Source organism: Tenrec ecaudatus, chromosome 5, assembly GCF_050624435.1.
Source record: "Tenrec ecaudatus isolate mTenEca1 chromosome 5, mTenEca1.hap1, whole genome shotgun sequence".
Lineage (NCBI taxonomy): Eukaryota > Metazoa > Chordata > Mammalia > Afrosoricida > Tenrecidae > Tenrec > Tenrec ecaudatus.
The window spans coordinates 58,687,319-58,707,369 of NC_134534.1; the positions used below are offsets into that span (position 1 = coordinate 58,687,319).

Consider the following 20,051-nt stretch of genomic DNA (forward strand, 5'->3'; position numbering starts at 1 on the left):
CAGTGAAAATGAGGGAAACCACAGTGAGATGCAGGCGCAGAATCACTGCAACCAGGAACTCAAGCATTCCAGCCACCATGAAGGTGGCCAGGGCCTGGTAGGGTTTCCTTCTGCCCTAAGTTTGGTCGCCATGCATCAGAGCCAACTGAGGGCAAGTTCATTGCCTCAAGCCTCCAGATCTGTGAGACAGTGAGTTTCTGTTGCTTTTCAGAAGCCACCTCTTTTGTGACAATTGTTCAGCAGCTATAAACCAGTGAGGAAACTATTCCTAACACCTCATGTGACCAGCCGAGAAGTGAGGCTTAAAGAGGTCAAACAGAATAACTTGCCTACTTCTGTCCTGCAGCTAAGAAGTTGTTCTCATGACTTCTGCATGATACGTTCTGTGAGCAGCTTGGTTGGGACTTGGACTGGTCAAACCTCTGACCCCAGGCCTGGCTCAGTGCCCAGCTCACCCAAACTCACTGCCATCCGTTCAGACTCATAGCAACCCTGCAGAAGTGCCCCTCTGGGAATTCCAAAGCTTTAATCTTTACGGGAGCATAACCCCTCATCTTTTTCCAGGGGAGCAGCTGGTGGGTTTGGACTGCTGACCTTTCAGTGAGAGGCCTGATTTGTAATCACTCCGCACCTCCAGGGTTCCTGCCCAGCTTATCGTGGAGGATTTAGATGGGTATACCAAGTGAATATACAAACATGTATATCCGGAAAGTTTTTTACCCCGTTTGAACAAAGACCTTTGCCTTAGTATGGATAAAGAGGCTTGACTACAAGTCCAGAGCTAGGCAACCTTTAATATTTTTTTCAATTGGAGCTGGACAGTAGTGTCTCAATGTCCTGTCCATCATTTCCAATGCCTTCTTAATGGAGGTCCCTGCAGTCAACAGCAAACTGGCAGAAACAGGGACCTCCACAGTAGCCAACACCCCTAGGACTTTCTACTAGGAAGTCCTTGCTGGCTACTGCATCTGCCCTTCCCTGGCAGTTAAGCATCTTTCCGGTGGAAACACTGGTGCTAGATTTAAGGTTAACTCTTCCCATTTCCCTCAAGAGAGTTTGCCAGCTCACCTCTAAGGAGGTCTGGGTTAGTCTGGGTTGACTAGAGAAACAAATTCACTGACACTCATATGTGTGTGAGAGAGTTTTATATCAAAGGGTAATTGTATATTAAGAAAACATCCCATCCCAGATCAAGTCTATAAGTTCAATATTAGCCCATATGTCTGATACCAATCTATAAATTCCTCTTCTGACTCACAAGAAACATGCAATGATGCTGAATGCAGGAAGAGCATAGGCCAGTGGGGTGGGAGATCTTGTGGATCCAGTGGCATTGCAAGCATGTCAGTGCTGGCAGGGGTTTCCATGTGGCTCCTCCATTTGCAGGGCTCTAGCGTAGCTCCATGTGTCTTGTCAGCCGGGAGATAAAGCAGAGAGTGTGTCTGTATCTGGCCTCCAGTGAGCTATTTATATTCATGGAGCCTCCAAATGCGGTCATCAAGCTGTGACCTGCTTGACAGGCTAAACTCCACCCCTCTGCAAATCAATACCCGATTATGTAACTACCACATGGCCCAACTTGGCACAAGCCCTTGGGGGTAGATTCTTAAATCTTATGCCCATAACCCAGGTAGCTCAGGAGTAAATGAAGTCAAGTGAACTGAACTGCCATGTTTCGCAATCAGGAGTCAACTTCAACTCATAGCAACCCGGTGTGACAGAGTAGAACTGCCTCATGGGTTTGCAAGGCTGGAACCTTTCTGAGGGCAGATCAAGTCTCTTCCCACCTCCCCCACCCTGGGGGCACCAGGTGGGTTCCAACTGCTGACCTTTCCTTTAGCAGCTGCGTCCATAACCATTGCTCCTTCAGGACTCTTTAAGTAAACAAGTGGACAGTAAACCCAGACTGTACATGCCGGAGAGGAAACAGGTCTGAGAGAAATTTGAAAAGGGCGGGTCCTCTGGACAGATGAAGTATAAAAAGCAACTTCCTCCACTGTTTCCTGACAGGCCAAGGCTGGGAAGCCTACACGCAGGCTGCAGGAGCCACGTCTGTAGGTTGTGCTTTGTATTCAGGGGACCACAGGAAGTTTAAAACAGTTCTTTGTAAAAGCCTCCAGAAATTCTCTCTACATAGCTTGCTCACTCACTGCTGTTATATTGAGGCCAACTTTTAGTGACCCTAGAGGAGAGTAGAACCGGCCCACTGAGGGTTTCTGAGATTGTAAATCTTTATGGACGTAGAAAGCTTCCTTTTTCCACAGAGTGTCTAGTGGTTTCGAACTGCTGATCATGTGGTTAGCTGCCGATTGTGTAACCAACTTCACCACAAGGCCCCTCCTCTACATATCAGGTAGCAGAAAATTATGTCTACCCCTATGCCCCGAAACTCTGTCCTGATTCCATCACTACAGGGAGGGGGCTCCAACCCCTTCTTACTTGGCTCTAATTGAACACCAGGTTCCCCCTTCTTGATTCCAGGTCTCTCCCTGACCTAAGGAAAGGCCCTGTTAGGCCTCAGAATCATCCTCAACCTCCCATTTTCTTATCCGAGGGCATTCCAAACATGTGCACACTCATGACTGTTTTACTCATGACTTGTCTGTCTCCTCCATTCTAAAAGGGTGGAGCCACCTCACATTGGCATTCTTGTCCTAGTACAGTGACAGGCACAAAGCAGGCACCCAATTACAGATGGCTGGCTGGAAAGCATCGTGAGATTTTGCAGATGTAAAAAATCCATGTATTAGTCATTTGGGGCAGAAAAGTAATCGTGTGTGTGTGTGTGTGTGTGTGTGTGATCTGACTTCAAGTAGATGCTAAGCTGGAGGCAAACAAATTCAACCTGGACTTTTCCTCTCACTCCTGGATGAATACATTGGATACATCCAATTTCTAGAAAATCAGACTTACTGACCTTGTTGCGGGCTAGGAAACTTTACAGGAGTGGGGGGTGGGGGCCAGTCCTGGTGGCAACATAGGCTAAGTGTTTTTGCACTAGTTCGAACACACCAGACGGAAATGTGGAAGACAGAGGAGACTATCTGTTCCCATAAAGACTTACAGCGATGGAACCCCTATGTAGAGTCGCTATGCGTCACCCTTGATTCTGTGGCAGTGGGTTTGGTTTTAGTGGGGATACTTTTTGAAGAGGGATGTCACTCTGGGAGAAGGACCTGCGTGTCCAGGCGACTTCTGGATGAACAGGGGGCTGGCTTCCTTCCCCTAGACCATTCTATTCTGGGTAGGGTGCAGAGGAAGAAAGTATCGGTGGTTGAGCCGATTGCTCAGCCCCCCCACCACCCCCAACCCCTCTGAGCTCCAGCCACCCGTGAGCCTGTGAGCAGGAGCAGAGAGAGAGGATAGATCTGGGGTTGACAAATGACAGAAGGTAGGTGTTGGAATATCAGGGGAGCAAGGGGCTCTGAGGTGTCAGAGCAGGTCCCTCTCCTCTCCCCAAACTGGATGTGGCCCAGACAGGGGAGAGGAAGGAGAAGGCTGACAGGGCTGAGCAGTTACTAAGAAAGGTGAGGTAGAATTAAGGGCAGGGTCCCTGGAAAACAAGGAGGTTGTACCAATGTGGGTGGGTGGTGGGGGTGGTGGGGCTGAAAATAATTTATTTAGGCTCAGGAAATTCTTCGTGTGTGGTCTGTGGGTCCAAAGTGTGATACGATGGCATTGCGATCCATAATTAAGGGGGCCTAAAAATTGAGCTACTTGCAAAAAACCCAGCCACAACAGCATGGACGAAGCTCTCCCTCACTGACAGTAACTTCAGCAAGCCTCAAGGGCAGAGACAAACACGAATTGCTTTACACCTTAGGGCGCGATGATGAAGACGGGCTTTTCACATTCAAATTCTCCTGCTTTCCGCAATCCTGGGAACCATTAAGGAGATTAGGCAGTTTTTGAAATTTGGACTCTCCCTGAGGGACTTGGAGAACTTCACGTAGCGCCCAGGATAAGCCACGCACCAGCCAGACCGGAAAGTACGCCTGTGGGTGTGCGTACACGAGTCTGAAACGTGCATTCTTGCAGTAAGAGCGGCCTCACACTCACGCCCAGCTCCGCCACCCTGTCGCCCGCCAAGAGGATCTGGACGCCAAAGCCGGGGAAGGAAAACAAACAAACAAACAAATAAATAAATAAATAAATAGCCCGAGGGACCTTCTCCCCTACCCCCAAGTTAGCCGCGAAGAAGCGCTTCACTTCCTCGAAAATTGGGTGTACGGAAGAATTCATTCCACCCCGAAAGCTGGGAAGGACGGGTGCAGGCGAGATGGCTGCAGTCGCAGACTGCCTGCCCCTCCAAGAGGTCGGCACGGCGACAGGTCTGGCGCCTGCAGGCTCCGCTGAGCGGCGGGCGCGGCCCGGCCAGGTGCACCAGCCCAGCCAGCGGCGCTCGCCTCCCGCCGCCGGGCACCGGTGGCTCCGCAGCGGAGATTTACCGCTGGTTGGGCGGTGGCTTCCGGGGCCCCTGGGCGCCCTGGCTCAGATGACAGGCTCCTATGGACCGCGCGGAGGGGTGGCCCGGCCCGCGGCGGTCCAGCCCCCGCCCGCGCGCCCTCACGCGGCCCCGCGACCCCGCCCGCCCATTCTTCTCCATTCACGCGGCCGCCCAGCGCCGCCGCCGCCGCCGCCAGCGCGGCCGCCGTCGCCAGCCGCCTGGATTGGCTGGCGGCCCCGGCGCCGGCACTTTCCCACGGCCCGCGGCGCGTGCGGCTCACCGGCGGCGCTGCAGGCGCGGCCCTGGCGCGCAGCCAGGCCAATCGCGGCGCGCGGGGCGGGCGGGGCCGCGGCTGCCGGCGGGCTTGCGTCCGGGCCCGGCCTCCTCCGCCTCCCGGCCGCCGGCCCACCGCCGCCTGTGCCCCCTCCCTCCCCCCCGTGGAGCCCCGGCCGAGCCCCTGCGGAGCCGACACACCGCCGCCGGGCAGGGGCGGGGGCGGGGCGGGGGCGGGGGCGGGGCCCGCCCTCGCCCTCCGCTTTACCGCCGCCAATCAGCCGAGCGAGCAGGCGGATTGGCTGGGGGCGGCGGGGGGGGGGGAATCTGTTGCCCGGGAGCCGCCGCCCCGCCCCTCCGCCCCCTCGCCCGCCCGCCGGTACTCCCCCGCCCTCCCGCGGGCGCTGGGAAGGGGCTCAGCGTGGGAAAGGGATGGTTGAGTTTTAACCGGAGGCAGCTCGTGAGCAGCCCCAGTGTGTGCAGAACGCGAGCAGCCGAGCGCGGAGAGGCGCCGCCGCAGTTAACTCCTCCCTGCCCGCTGCGCCGACCCTCCCCCGGAGCCCACGCGCAGCCAGCATGAAGCGAGCCCACCCCGAGTACAGCTCCTCGGACAGCGAGCTGGACGAGACGATCGAGGTGGAGAAGGAGAGTGCCGACGAGAATGGGTGAGTTGGCGGAGGCGGGGGCGGGAGGCGACCGCCGGGCGGCCGCGGTGACAGCAGGCGAAGGCGCGCCGGTGGCCCGCGCTAACCTTTGCGCTCCCACGGCCGGCTTCCTCCCCCACGCCGTGAGGGGCCCGGAGGTGCCCGGCAGCCCACATTACCAAAACGTCCCCAGTGCAGGGAGGCCCTCGGGGCGACCCCTCGGGTCCCCACGTTTAACGGTGATTCCTGCTCTCTCCCCCCTCCCCCCATTTCAGCAACTTGAGTTCGGCTCTAGGTTCCATGTCCCCAACTACATCTTCCCAGATCTTGGCCAGGAAAAGACGGAGAGGCGTAAGTCTGTTTACATGACTTTTTAATTTTTTTTTTTGGTGGTGATGGGTGGGGTGATGGGGCGAGGGCGGTTGTTTGTTGCTAACGGAACCAGCTTTATTTTGAAATTTACAGTCGTCATGAAAGTGCCCGCCTTTGTTTTCCCCGCTTCCCTACAGATCATTGAGAAGCGCCGACGAGACCGGATCAATAACAGTCTGTCGGAGCTGAGGAGGCTGGTGCCCAGTGCTTTTGAGAAGCAGGTAATGCAGAAAGTCGGTGGAACTCGCCCTGTCTGCACCTTCCGGACCGCGCTCCCCCACCGCACTCCCCCTCACCCGCAGGAATCTGATACTCATCCGTGGTGGCTTTTTTAAATGGCCATATGTAAAGGAGATGAATTCGTACACCCACAGCGTATTTACCAAGAGAACCCAGTTCGGTTTAGCACACACGTGACGATTTATAACATAACATCGTTTGGTGTGCTTTTTTAAAAGTTGTCGCGTCCAAAGGCATTTGATGCCAAATCATTCTGAACCATTGTCTTCTCTAGGGATCTGCTAAGCTTGAAAAAGCCGAGATCCTGCAGATGACGGTGGATCACTTGAAGATGCTGCACACTGCCGGAGGGAAAGGTAACCTCCCCGTGGGGCGGGGGGCTCTGAGCGCCCTGGGCGGAGTGAGCGGCGGCGGCGTGCTGCAGGATTGGCGCAGTGTCCGCCTTATTTTTACCGGGTGCTTGGCGGGCGGAGAGCGAACCCTGTGCTAGTACATTTTCAATTGCACCCAGGATTTTCTCCAGTGAATTAATTAATCACCCCTTGACTCTGCACACGAAGCTAATGCACACTAGACATCCAGCACCCTCTTTGGGAAAATCCCTCCTGTAGTTTGCGAGTTGCCTTAAAGTGGTGACAGCCCTGATTTAAACGAGGTAGCTCTCTCATCTGCCCTTGGCAGTTTTGAGAAAAAGCTTTCAACTATTTTCTTTGTTTTGTTTTAAAGTAGATGGCATTAATTTTATGTACCAGGATTTTCAGAATGAGCTGCCTGATGACTGGCGAAAAGGCAGTTGTGGTTAAATCACAGAAGGTCGCAGTGGTCTGTGTGTCTGTCTCTGTGTGTCTGTCTCCAGCCGGAAAATGCTTTCCTGAGGACCGGGCTCCTAAAAGCTCCGTGATGATAACTTACATCTGTGTGTCTAATGAATGTCACTGCTCTGTGGTTTCTCCGTCCTTGATGTGTTTTTGTTGTTGTTGAAGGAAAACATTAAAGGAATGGGCATAGCTTCATCTATTGGTAGGGTATAATTGCAGTGTCGGCTTGGCAGCTTCTAATTGGACTTTGAACTTGCATTAGCACACGCACACTGCTCATGTTAATTAATGCAGAGAATGTGGTTGACTCCACATAGTGGGTTTTCAGAGGAATGTGTTGTAAGGATGTAGGTATTTGCCAGGAAGGGCTCTCCGCCATTGAGGTGGAATTAATGAGGGAGGGGGCCGATTCGGAGGAAAACGCTGAGGTCTCCCTTTTCCCCCCTCAGGCTATTTCGACGCGCACGCCCTCGCGATGGACTACCGAAGTTTGGGATTTCGGGAATGCCTGGCCGAGGTTGCCCGTTACTTGAGCATCATTGAAGGATTAGACGCCTCTGACCCGCTTCGAGTTAGACTGGTCTCGCATCTCAACAACTACGCCTCCCAGCGGGAAGCGGCGAGCGGCGCCCACGCCAGCCTTGGACACATTCCCTGGGGGAGCGCCTTCGGACATCACCCGCACGTCGCGCATCCCCTGTTGCTGGCCCAGAACGGCCCCGGGAACGCTGGCAGCGCGGCCTCGCCTTCGGAAGCGCACCCCCAGGGCAGGTTGGCGTCCGCGCACCCGGAGGCGCCCGCCCTGCGAGCTCCGCCTAGCGGCGGCCTTGGACCAGTGCTCCCGGTGGTCACCTCCTCCTCCAAACTGTCCCCGCCTCTGCTCTCCTCCGTGGCCTCGCTGTCCTTCCCCTTCTCTTTCAGCTCTTTCCACCTCCTCTCTCCCAATGCACTGAGCCCTTCGGCACCCACACAGGCGGCGAATCTTGGCAAGCCCTATAGACCTTGGGGGACAGAGATCGGAGCTTTTTAAAGAACTGACATTGACTTAGAAAGTGGGAGGACGGGTAAGCTTAAAGTCCCAGCTGAGCTGGACTGTTGCCAACATCACCTTAAAGTCGTCAGTTAAAGGAAAAAGGTACACTTTCAGTTAAACTCTGTTTAAAGACTAAAGGTCTGTTGGGTTTTTTTTCCTTTTTAAATTTTTGTATGATGTCGTGTATTAGAAGTTTGAAAAAAAACAGTTGCTAAGATTTTGTTCAGGACATTAAGTGGGCACAGTAAATATAGACCAACTCTTTGTGATAGGTTTGTACTGTGCCTAATTGACTTGCGAACGCATCAAAGAATGATTCCGTTTATTGCCTCCACCGATTTTGGAAAATTTAACCAGTAGGTCTGTTTCTCCTTGTATAGTTAGTTTCTTTTTAGAATTAATTTTTTTCCAGACCACTATGCTCAATGTTAACATACTCCTATTTGTTAATATTTTGACAGATTAAGGTGTTGTATAAAAATACTTTTTTTTCTTTTCGCGGGGGAGGGGGAGGGGCTTTTCCTGAATTTCATATTTTTGAACAAAGCGTTGACAAATCAGATGATCAGCTTTATCCAAGAAAGAGGACTTCTCAGTTCTATGCGTCATATAACAACCAGTAAGGTGTGTGTGTTCATTAGTGCACAGGACATCCATCGGAAGACCATCGGCGAGTGGACTTCCCCTCTGAGACCCATTCACTGCTGTCCTCTGCTGGAACTTGCATTTCTGGCGTGGTTTGGAGAGAGCCACTGGCAGTTCGGCCTCTGCTAGTATATTGGTGGGGAATGAGAGCAAAGAGAATCTCACAGAATATGCCCCCACACCACCCCCATTTCCCAGCCCCCTGCAATGCAATGGCTGTTTAATCCCATAAACCTCACACACACCACGTTAGGGCGGATTGGTGATGGTGGTACACAAGTGGTCAATGGAGAGGCGCAGTGGAACCTGCTAAAGGCACAGCCTCCTTTCCCGCGAACTCCTGTTTTCTCCCCGCACGGAAGCTTTCATGTTGTGTCTCTCTTCAGTGGTGGTTGAGATAACCTAAAAGGGCTTTGCTGTCCTCTCTTTGGCATATTTAATTTGATTCAGGCTATCCAAGTGTCACAGGTTTATTCCTTTAGCAGGGCAGTTTGACTTCCACTGAACTGGGTTTGACCTCTGTTGTACTCATGTGTGCTGTGACTAAATAAAAAAGAACAAATTATTCTGCTGTAAATCTCTTCCATCTATTGACTTAAAAAAAGAGATTTTCTCTCGTTTTCATTCTGCCTGGGTGATCCATTTTCTTAGGTGTGCAAGTCTCATATTTGAGCCTGTGCTGTTGAATCGCGGGACTTCATTACAACGCAGAGCTCTGGCTTCTCTAGTATGGCCTTTAGCCAGAACTTCAAATGGCAGGGCTCTTAAGGGGCCATCCACGGGCAAGGAAATCGCTCAAACCAGACTGGGCTTTGCAAAGCCAGGAAAGCACTCCAGTGACAGGCTCAGAAAACTTGTGTGGACCATTTGACAATTGTGCACCGAGAGCACCTACTGAGTGTTCAGTTACATGCTAAACAGAAAATTCATTTCATTTATTTATTTATATTGAAACAACAAGACAGACCAAAAAAATCCCCCAAACCTTGCTATCTGAGGCTCTGTGGGGGGGCACTCCACGGGGAGGAGGTGGCAGGCTGTAATTTCACACCTGCACAGCTCCAGGAGTCTTCCCCATCTTGTTTCTAAGGAGTTTGCTTAACCCTTTAGTTGCGTTTGACTTAGAGATGTGTGGTGAGAAAAGGGACATAACCTTTAGGTTAGAACAAAACCTGACCAGAGCAGAGGCGGTGAGACGGCCTCGTTAAAGAGGGGTGCCTTCCCATTTCCTCACCTGCTCCCACAGCCAAGGGAGCAGGGATACTAGTGGTGCACTGGCTCAGGTGCTGGGCTACAAATCTAAATGTTGGCGCAAACCTGTGGTTCAGATGGGGCGTCTGCTTCTTGAAGGGTTTCCACTCGGGAGCCCGAGGAGTTCCGGTCTGAACAACTGGGCCTCTGAATTGAAATGGTCCCGATAGCAGTGGGTTTGGGTTTTGATGCCCTACAGGGAAAAGGCAGTCTCTGAGCTTGGTGAGAGCTTGACTTGATCTTGGCTGGAGGACGAGGAGAGGGAGAAAAATTGCTCTGGCAGATGACAGAAACCAGCCTTTTATCTTTGCTCAACCACTGAGTCCTGACTTCCCTCTCAAATTAAAACTGGAAGCTAGGAAGGCAAACTCGGGTCTGCGCTTTGAGATTAAACACAGGCTCCTGGATTCCCGGGATGGAAAAAAAAAAAAGAATTTTCTGTTTAGCACATAACTGAACACTCAGTAGGTAACCTCAGTATTCAATTGTCAAATGGTCGACACAGTTTTCAAAGCCTATCACCGGAGTGCTTTCTTGCCTTGGTCAATCCCAGTCTGATTTGAACAATTTCCTTGCCCGTGGATGGCCCCTTTAGAGGCCCACCAATTAACATTGGGTGCTGCAGTGCTGTGTGATTGCAAGTTTCACATGCTAGACCCTACTCAACATTTCCCCCACCACCTGGCCTCATGTGGACCCCATTGTGGTGGGTGCAGCTTGGCGACACATGCGTATTCCTGTCTAATGAAGCTGTGTGCTTGTCTTTGCGTACTGAGATGCGCCTGACTCAAGCCGTAGTATTTTCTATTGCCTCATAGGCATGTGAAAGTTGGACATTGCATAAGGAAGGCTGAAGGACAATTGGGGTATTTGAATTATGGTGTGGGTGAAGAGGATTGACAAAGTCGCACGGACTGCCAAAAGAACCAACAGATGTGTCTTGTTAGAAGTACAGCCAGGAAGCTCCTTAGAGCCAAGGATGGCAAGACTTCATCTCAGGTACTTTGGACATGTCTGGACCAGTCCTTGGAGAACCTGGTAAACGAGAGGGGCCCTCGACAAGATGGTGTTGCACGGTGGCGCTAATAATGGGTTCAAACAAGAAGCATTGTGAGGGGGTGCAGGACCCGTCAGTTTTACCTTCTGTTGTACAGAGGGTCGCTATGGGTCGGAGCTGACTCGCTGGCACTTAACAAGAGCTGACTCGCTGGCACTTAACAAGTGACACGAGACTTCTTTATGAAGTGCTAGCTTCATTTTAGACGCTTGGATTGCAAATGGCATCCCAGCGCTAGTGAGCAGCATTGTACTTGCACCGTCAGAATTGGCAGCGAGTTTTGAGACCTAGATGGAGAGGGAATTGGTGCCTGTCATGGAGCGGCTTCTGCAGAAAGAGCTGGGGACTGCATTGGTCATATCAGTGCTCCGTGCATCCGGAGCCAGTTGGCGCTTTCCCTCCTCCTTTCTCGGAGGGCAGGGTAGGGAGGAAGGCCGTATAGGGGCTCCTTTTCTAGATTGTGTAGTTTTCCCAAGAAATATTGTGGTTTCTTTATAAATCCTTTGAAGTTGACTGATGGCTAGGGACTTAATGTTCCTCCTAGCTAAGTTCACCAGGTGGTGGGTGATGTGTTGAGAAGAGTCTGGCATGTGAAACTTACAATCACAGACAGCGTGGCAGCTTTCTGTTCCTTTGCTGGGAATCCAGGAGAATTGGAGCTTCCTGTGCAGTGGGGTGGGCTGGAGGCTATTAGTCAATATCATGAAGAGGAAGAAGAATGTAAGAAAACTCCCACCTCTATTCTGACTTGCTGCAGCCAAGGCCACTAACCTCCATTTAGTGTCACTGAGTCCATGTGGATGCACGGTGACCCTACAGGCGGAGGAGAACCCCCCGTGAGTTTCTGATTTACCCTGTCTGTCAGTCTTTACAGGAATTGAGAGCCCTGTCTTTCTCCCTCGGTTTTGAGCTGCTGAACTTCTTGTTAGCATTCCAACCTGTAACTACTAAGCCACCAGCCCCCCCCCCCCATTAACATTAGGGTCCTTTAATGGCAATACATAGGCTCCTACATTATAGATGTTTATGACAAGAATACACATGTAAGTGAAAAAACTTCAAGTGGTTCGTAACGTTTCCTTATGAGGAAAACTTCACCGGTCAGAAAGGCCTCAATAATTGTCTACTTATGTTCCTTAAGTGTATTACTATGGATTAATGAAGTCAAGTATGGGGGGGGGCAGAATTCTTGCATTGAAGACAAGTTGCTTGATAGGCATGTGAAAGCAGAACAATGAACACGGAAGACCAGAGAAGACTTGGTCAGGTGAGATATGGCGTCCCTGAAGAACATGAAAAGCACCGAGGACAGCCAGATGATTCCTGTAGAGCCAGAATGTTCCTTAGAAGCAAGGGTTTCTGCACTTCACATAATGCGGGCGTGTTCGCAGGCGAGCCCAGGCCCTGGAAAAGGACGAAGACCCTCCAAATCATGGATCGACACCGTGGCTGCCGCCGTGGCTCAAGCATAAGAGCTGTGAGGACAAAGACACACGTAATAAAATGCATATGGGGAAATATGCAAATTAGAACCACTTTATTAGTGAAACATTGGTGGGGACTCCATCCTAAGCCAGGGAGTGCTTGAACCAAAAATACATATGACTTGAGTGTAAAATCCCTCAGGACCTTTTAGAATGAGCCCGGGAGCCCTACGAGATAAGCCTTGGCCTTGTAACAGCAAGTTTGGCAGTTTCAACTCACCAGCCACTGCTCAGAATAAAGATGCTCCTGGCAAGATTGATGCTCTCGTCTCTACTACTTCTGTGGAACTCATCGATTGGTCCCTGGAGTTCTAGAAGTCTCCAAGATCTTCATCATTATTAGCTTTTGAATATGCTTAATGCATAAACACACTCCTAAAATAGAAGGAGCCCTGACAGGTTGTGTAGCAAGCTGTGCAAACAGCTGCTCACACGCAATAAACTGTTAACCACAAGGTCAGCAGTTCAAACCCTGGAGCAGCTCTGTGAGAGAAAGCTGAGGCTGTCTACTCTCGTACCAATTTAAAGTATTGGAAACCCAAAGGGGGTAATTCTTTGTTCTACAGGATTTCTATGAGCCAGTATTGACTTGAAGGCAGTGAGTTTCATATTTTTAAAATATCAGATTTTATTTTATAGTCATTAGAGTGTGGCATTGACTCTGTCTCCTGGGGACCTCACATCTCACTTGGAGTAGAGTTATAGAACTGCTCCATAGGGGTTTCAAGTCCATGTGCTTTTGGAAACAGTTCACCAAGCGTTCCTGATGAGGTACCTCTGCGTGGATGAAACTCCAAACGTTCGGGTAGCCACCAGGTGTGTTAACTCTTTGCCCCAAGCAGGCAGCTGTGTATATCATGTAAAGATAAAGGACAGTGGTTTTTGTTGTTTTTTTAATTACTTCTTGGTCGTTAAAGTTTGCCAAGGAAAAACAAAGCAATGAGAGAGAAAGCTAAGACCTTTTTGGTTGGTTTCAACGTTTCACAAGAACTTCTGAAGGTGCTCTTGAGTTGGCCCTTGTGTTCATTTTACCAGGGAGGGTTCTCAGCCTGACGCCTTTAAATGAAAGAGCAAGGATGTAGCTTGCTCATGACTCAGCACACCGAAGCCCTGAAAGGCGCCACCTGCTTTCAGGAAGTAAGGAATCCCAGCACAAAGCAAGTTGTTTTGAACTCAACTTGAAATATAATGCCTGCCTTGATCTTGAGGAGCTGCAGTGCTTTGCGAAAACTCAGCCTGCTTCAGTGTTCTGCTTGGGCACCGGGGTGCGGACGGCAACGGGAGAAGCAGCAGAAGGGAAAGAGATGTAGGCCCTTCGTTTTCAGCAACTTGTAGGCACTGACCTGCATTTGCACCTTTGCACAGAATGGTCCCCCGGCCCACAAGTCCCAGCAAGACTGAGCTCGACAAGTGTCCCTCAGAGGTATGTCCGGGGAGCAGGTTTCGAGATTTTGTGCTAATAGATTACATATGTATCATTCCGTGCGTCCATGCTTCCTTACAGTTCTTTGGTAAATTTTTCTTTCCTATGTGCCAACCCAAACCAGCTCACGTTGATTCTGAGGCAGGGCCAACTCAAGTGTCTCAGAGTAGAATCGCACTCCCAAGGGGTTTCAAGGATTGTGCCTTTTTGGAAGGAGATGCCCCGGCCTTTCTTTCGAGGCACCTTTGGAAAATGCAACTGACTGCCTTTCATTGGTGGCCAAAGGAACTTCGTAGCCAAAAAACCTTCCAGTTTTTTTCTTCTTTTAAAAAAAATTTTTTTACTGAAAGTTACTATTATGTCAATTAATAATCTGTGGTCCATTAAATGTTTTATAGTCAGGGTTGTTTTTAAAAATTTTTTATTGTAATTTGGAGGAAATTTTACAGATTAAATTGTTTTTTTATTGAACAATTCCTACGTTTTGTTCCATGACTTAGATTGCAATTCCCACAATGTGACAGCACCCATCCCCCACGTTTCCCCTATGGTCATTTTTTCCACTAGTCCTACGTTTCTATCCCTTCCTGCTCCTGAGCTTTATCCCTGGGAAGATGCTGCTCTTTCAGTTGTTCTAAGGAGTGCATACCCCTGGTGTGATTGTCCACCTAACAGACTTGTCTATTGTCTGGTTGAAAGTTAAGTCATGGGGTGAGAGTTCATTTCCAGGCTTGAAGAGTGTGCAAAGGCCAAAGTCTATCAAATTCTATCAAAGTCTCCATCAAAAATCTCCATCAAGATTCTACCAATCGCTGTCATATCAATAATCTTACTCTTTTATATGATTTTTGAGCTTTGTTCAACATTTTCCTCCCACTCTGTCCAGAACCTCCTACTGCGATTTCTTTCAGAGCAGTTGGCTGTGGCTGCAGGCCATCAGCCAGATCTGCTGGTCCAAGTGCCATCAAGGCTGAGATTTTTGTCGTCCATTAGTCCTGTGGACTAATTGTTTCTGATTTTCTTGAATCTTCTCTTCAGATGGGGAGAGACCAGTAGGTGCACCTTTAGTGGCACTTACCTGCTTTTAAGACTTGCAAGTCAATACCAACCCAAGTAAGATATCGAATATTGTCCTTGTGGACTATGTCATGCCAATTGACCTTGATGTTTCCAGAGGATGTGGTCCAGAGGCCCAGGGCCTAGTTATTTCTTCCCTCACCATATTGGTAAGCAACCCCCCTGGCTCCTCCGTACGAGCAGGATGGGGCTGTCGACTGCTGCCGAAAGGCTTAAGAAGCCGTAGGAATCCCGCATAGGACTTCTCTATGGAGTGGGTTTGGGATGCTGTCACTGTGTTCATGGACGTTGCAGCACATACAAAGAGAAATGTAGAAATGTCCTTGGTCAAACCCACCGTGGAGTCCCATTTGCCATCTCACTCTCTATCATCTTGAGTGTCGATGTCGGCATTTGTAGGCGGACAGTGCATGGAATTGCATTGACTTCAATTGATCTTATCTCCGCTCCTCTCAGTGGCTTCCTTTCTACTCACTTTCCCCTCAAAACCCACGGATTTTCAGGACTCCTTGTGGGGCTGTGGGCTAACTGTTGGACTGCTAATTGCAAAGTCAGTGGTTCAAACCCACCGACCCCTCAATGGTGGAAAGATGAAGCTGTTTGCTCCCATAAAGATTTATAGTCTCAGAGGCCCTGCATGTGGCCGCTATGAGTAAGAATCAGCCGGATGCCGGTAGTTTGGTTTCTGGGGGTTTGCATCCATGTCCACCTCCTCTCACCAACTGACTGGCTTCTTATTTTAGTATTCACGTCAGTGCTTTTACTTTTTATTCTGAAGTCTTCTCAGGGTGAGAGCCATGTTTGTTCCCTATTGCTGATGCCCCCGAGCCCCCGTGGGCATTAAAAAGAACTAACTGAGACACAAATTTGAATCTTGGTCTATGTCTATGTTTTCTCTGAACTCAAAACACTTTCACATTTACACCTCAGCCACCTTTTAAAAGCTTATGAAAAACGGAGGGATAGGACGTGATTGTAAATTACAATGCACACACACTCGATTGCTGCTGGGTATTGGTCATTTTGTTAAAAGGCGTCCGGATGGTTCCACAGTGAAGAGCTCTCTGCTAATGGAAAGACTGGTGGTTTGAATCCAGTCAGTGGCTCTGCAGGAGAAGGCGCGGGAGCCGCACACCTGTACAGACTACAGACTAGGGAATTCTCTGCGGGTAGGGCCACTCTGTCCGACGGGGTCACTCCGAGGCAGAGGCAGGCCCAGCAGCACAGCACAGCAGCAATCATTGACCGTTTTCCTAACACTAGCCCGATCCACCTCATCTCGGGTGGGATCGTGCATTTCCACGGGCTAGCAACCGTCCTGAAGGGCAGTGCCCGCTAGCAAGAGAGCACCCCCACCCCCGCCCACATCTGGAAGCGAGTCCAGCGGAGGCTCTCTAAGCTGTGCACGCTCTCACTCTTCTAAACCCGACGAGTCCTGATCCTGAACCCCAGCCCTGCTTTGCGGCAAAGAAAACGAGAGGGGCGTTGGGGGAGGGGCGTTGGGGGAGGGGTGTTGCAGCATGTACATTTAGAGAAACGACGACATGGGATTGTTCGATGGCTCAGTAATTGGTTGGGCGACAACAGTTCTTTGTTTAGCACTTGCAATAGACCAGGTACATGGCTAGGGCCCTTTAAAACATGACCTTCGATCTTTAAGAGCGGGTATTCTGGTAGGTCAACAGCATTCGTTTATAGATGTGGAAACTGATATTGTGCAAGATGAAGGAGCTTTTCTGAAATCGCTCACCTATTAAGCGGGAACGCTAGGACTCAAGGGCAGGTTCCAAGTCTGTGGTTTTGTTTTGTTTTGTTTTAAACACTCAAACTTATTAATTGGCTTCAACTTTGTAGGAGGGGTCCTGTAATGTATTCTAATGACTACTGGTTGTTGTGCAGTGTAGTCGATTCAGACTCCCCTAGACCTCTTAGGATCAGATAGAACTTCTCCCAAGGTGCCATGATTAAGATGCTGACTGCCACGGCGTCCTCCCCAGGAGGAGCTGGGGGATTCAAACCACTGACCTTTCGGTTAGCAGTTGAATGCTTAACCACTGCGCCACCAGAGGGCCTTCTCTAATGACGACAGTTGTCTGAAAATGTAGTAAGGCTTTGGGCACAAAATGACCTCTGGAAGAGAGGAGAACGAACTAGAAGCCACATGTAAATGGGCTTCAAAGACGAAGACGACTTTCTAAGACGTCGCAAGGGACACGGCTACATGAACACAAATGTTTTAAAGGCATCTGTCTCCAGATACCAAGCTTGTACATGTGTACCTGTCTTAACATTTGCAAGTTTAACCTTTTCATCCCGACCTTCATAATAACCCTTCCTTTATAGTATAAGAGAAAGCAGTACCCCTCACTCATCTCCTATCTGGGCCTACAAGCCAGCTAATAAGGGAACAATTCAATGACTTCCTTAGTGATAGCTAAGGGACTGTGAACCCACCATAGGATTTCTGTTCTTTTTAAAAAAAAAATCATTTCATTGGGGGTTCATACAACTCTTTTTTTTTCTAGTCCTTTTTTCTTTTTAATCTTTTTATTGGGGGCTCATACAACTCTTATCACAATCCATACATACATCAATTTTGTAAAGCACATTTGTACATTTGTTGCCCTCATCATTCTCAAAACATTTGCTCTCTACGTAACTCCCTGCATCAGCTCCTCATTTTCCCCCCTCCTTCCCCACTCCCTTCTCCCTCATGAACCATGGTAATTTATAAATTATTATTTTGTCATGTTTTACACTGTCTGACATCTCCCTTCACCCACTTTTCTGTTGTCCGTCCCCCAGGGAGGAGGTTATATATAGATCCTTATAATCAGTTCCCCCTTTCTACACCACCTTTCCGGTATCACCACTCTCACCACTGGTCCTGAAGGGATCATCCGTCCTGGATCCCCTGTGTTTCCAGTTCCTATCTGTATCAGTGTACATCCTCTGGTCTAGCCAGATTTGTAAGGCAAAACTGGGATCATGATAGTGGCGGGGGTGGGTGGGTGGGGAAGCATTTAGGAACTAGAGGAAAGTTGTATGTTTCATTGTTGCTACACTGCACCCTGTCTTGTCTCCTCCCCCTGACCCTTCCGTAAAAGGATGTCCAGTTGCCTACAGATGGGCTCTTCGGGTTCCCATTCCGAAGTCCCCCTTATTCACAATGATACGATTTTTTGTTCTTTGATGCCCGATACCTGATCCCTTCAACACCTTGTGATCACACAGGCTGATGTGCTTCTTTCATTTGGGCTTCCTTGCTTCTGAGTTAGATGGCCGCTTTCTTACCTTCAAGTCTTTAAGACTCTAGACACCATATCTTTTGATAGCAGGCTCCATCAGCGTTCTTCACCACATTTGCTTATGCACCTGCTTTGTCTTCAGTGGTTGCGTCGGGAAGGTGAGCATCCTGGAATGCCAGTTTAATAGAACAAAGTATTCTTGTATTGTGGAAGTACTCGAGTGGAGGCCCAATGTCTGTCTGTTACTTTAATACTAATCCTATAAATATATGCATGTAGGCTTATTTCCCCATCCTTATATAAAAATATATTTACATATGTACATGCCTTTATTTAGACCTCTATAAATGCCCTTTGCCTCCTAGCTCTTTCCTCAATTTCCTTTTAGTTTCCTCTTGTCCCACTATCATGTTCAGTCTTCATTTGGGTTTCAATAATTCCTCTCGGTTACATGACCCTTGATCACGCCCTACCAGGCCTCCTACACCCTCCTCATCACCGATTTGGATCATTTGTTGTTCCCTTGTCCCTGAGTTTGTTAATACCACTGTTGGTCCCGTTGTTTTCTCCTCCAGATAGTTCATCTAGCCTATCTTATTTAGACAGACCTGCAGAACTAATAACATGCACAAAAACAAGACAGAGCAAAACCAAGCAACAAAAGAAAACAAAACAACAATAAGCCAATGACAAACAACAACAAAGAAAAGCTTGTAGTTAGTTCAAGGACTGTTTGTTGGCCTTTAGGAGTGTTTTCTGGTCAAGTCTGATGGGGTGCCAAGTCCTGGTCCCAAAGTCTAATTTTGGTATTCCCTAGGGACTTCATTGCTCTGTTCCCCTTGCTGTTCTGTTGCATGCCCTTAATGTTCTGCCTTGGTGTGGTGGGATCAGATTGGGCGGAATTCCCATACTGCGTCTCCAGTGTTGTCCCCCGTAGGGCTATCGGTCAGTGAGGGATGTCGTGTCTCATAGTGGGTCCAGCCATGTGGTCTTCTCTGTAGATTTGCTGCCCTGAACGGGAATATTATCCTCAAGGCCTGGTAGGCCAGGCTGTGGTCCACTCTATCTTCCTCTACCTTCATTTGCTCCCGTGTGCTCTGATCAGACATGTCCCTCTCCCAGAGCGGCAGCTTCAGTGCTGTTCTCTGAAATAAATTCTTCTGGGGGGAGGGGCAGCTGTCCCCATAGTGGGATTGGGGTCGACCCCTCAGAGGCTTTCTCTTCTTGACTGTTTTACACATGTTTTTATGATGGCAGAAGGATGAGCTGGATAGCACAGTGCTTGGTTTTTGTTCACATGTTCACTGAATTGAGAAATATTGGAGAAGGGGCAGAGATAATGAGACTCATTATCATTTAATGGCCTTTTTCTTTTCCCTTCTCAAAACTTTTGTCCAAGATTGTGTCCCTCTCTAGAGAGTTTAGGGAAAGAAAAGCAAAGAGAACATTAATGAGAAATATGAATGCCAAAATAGCTTTTCCCCCTCATTCAATATTTCAATTTAAGATTCCCCACTTCCTCTTTACTAGTTGTTCTTAATGCTCATTCCCCAGGTGCCACTTGGTGGAAGAAAAATTGCTAGAATTGATATAGTTCCCTAATAAGACTTGTACTTCTTCTTAACATTCTTATATTAATAGAATTAATATAAGAAAGTAGGAAAGGGATATTATTAAATGACTAATAAAATCCTTTTGAAAATCAAGTACTTTCTTCTTAGAAAAATCTTTTTAGTGTGAGCTGATTAAAGGTTTACAGAGATCAATTTTCCAAACCTCCATTCATACACATTTTGTTTCTTGTCATTGACTGCAATCCCCACAAAATATCAGTTATCCCACTTTCTTTCTGTTTCCTTTCACCATTCCTCCCTCTTTCTTAACTCCTCTGATCTCTGTCTTTATGCAAAAGTTGCCTTTTGATCTGAAATAGTTGCATATTCTAACATGCGCATGTTCAAAACTGTTCCCCTTATGGACCTGTCTATTGTTTGGCTGAAAATTAAGCCATGACTAAAGACATAGTTTGGGGGATTCCA

General features: G+C 49.0%; 1 protein-coding gene across 1 annotated transcript; it reads left to right on the forward strand.

Moving 5' to 3' along the window:
- The first annotated feature begins 5,040 nt into the window (after window positions 1-5,040).
- Window positions 5,041-9,025, forward strand: HEY1 (hes related family bHLH transcription factor with YRPW motif 1). The gene is made up of 5 exons (XM_075550638.1): window positions 5,041-5,385; window positions 5,640-5,715; window positions 5,874-5,957; window positions 6,251-6,332; window positions 7,244-9,025. Exons 1-5 carry the CDS (start codon window positions 5,297-5,299, stop codon window positions 7,822-7,824), a joined length of 912 nt encoding a protein of 303 aa, XP_075406753.1. The 5' UTR covers window positions 5,041-5,296; the 3' UTR covers window positions 7,825-9,025.
- The last annotated feature ends 11,026 nt before the right edge of the window (window positions 9,026-20,051 follow it).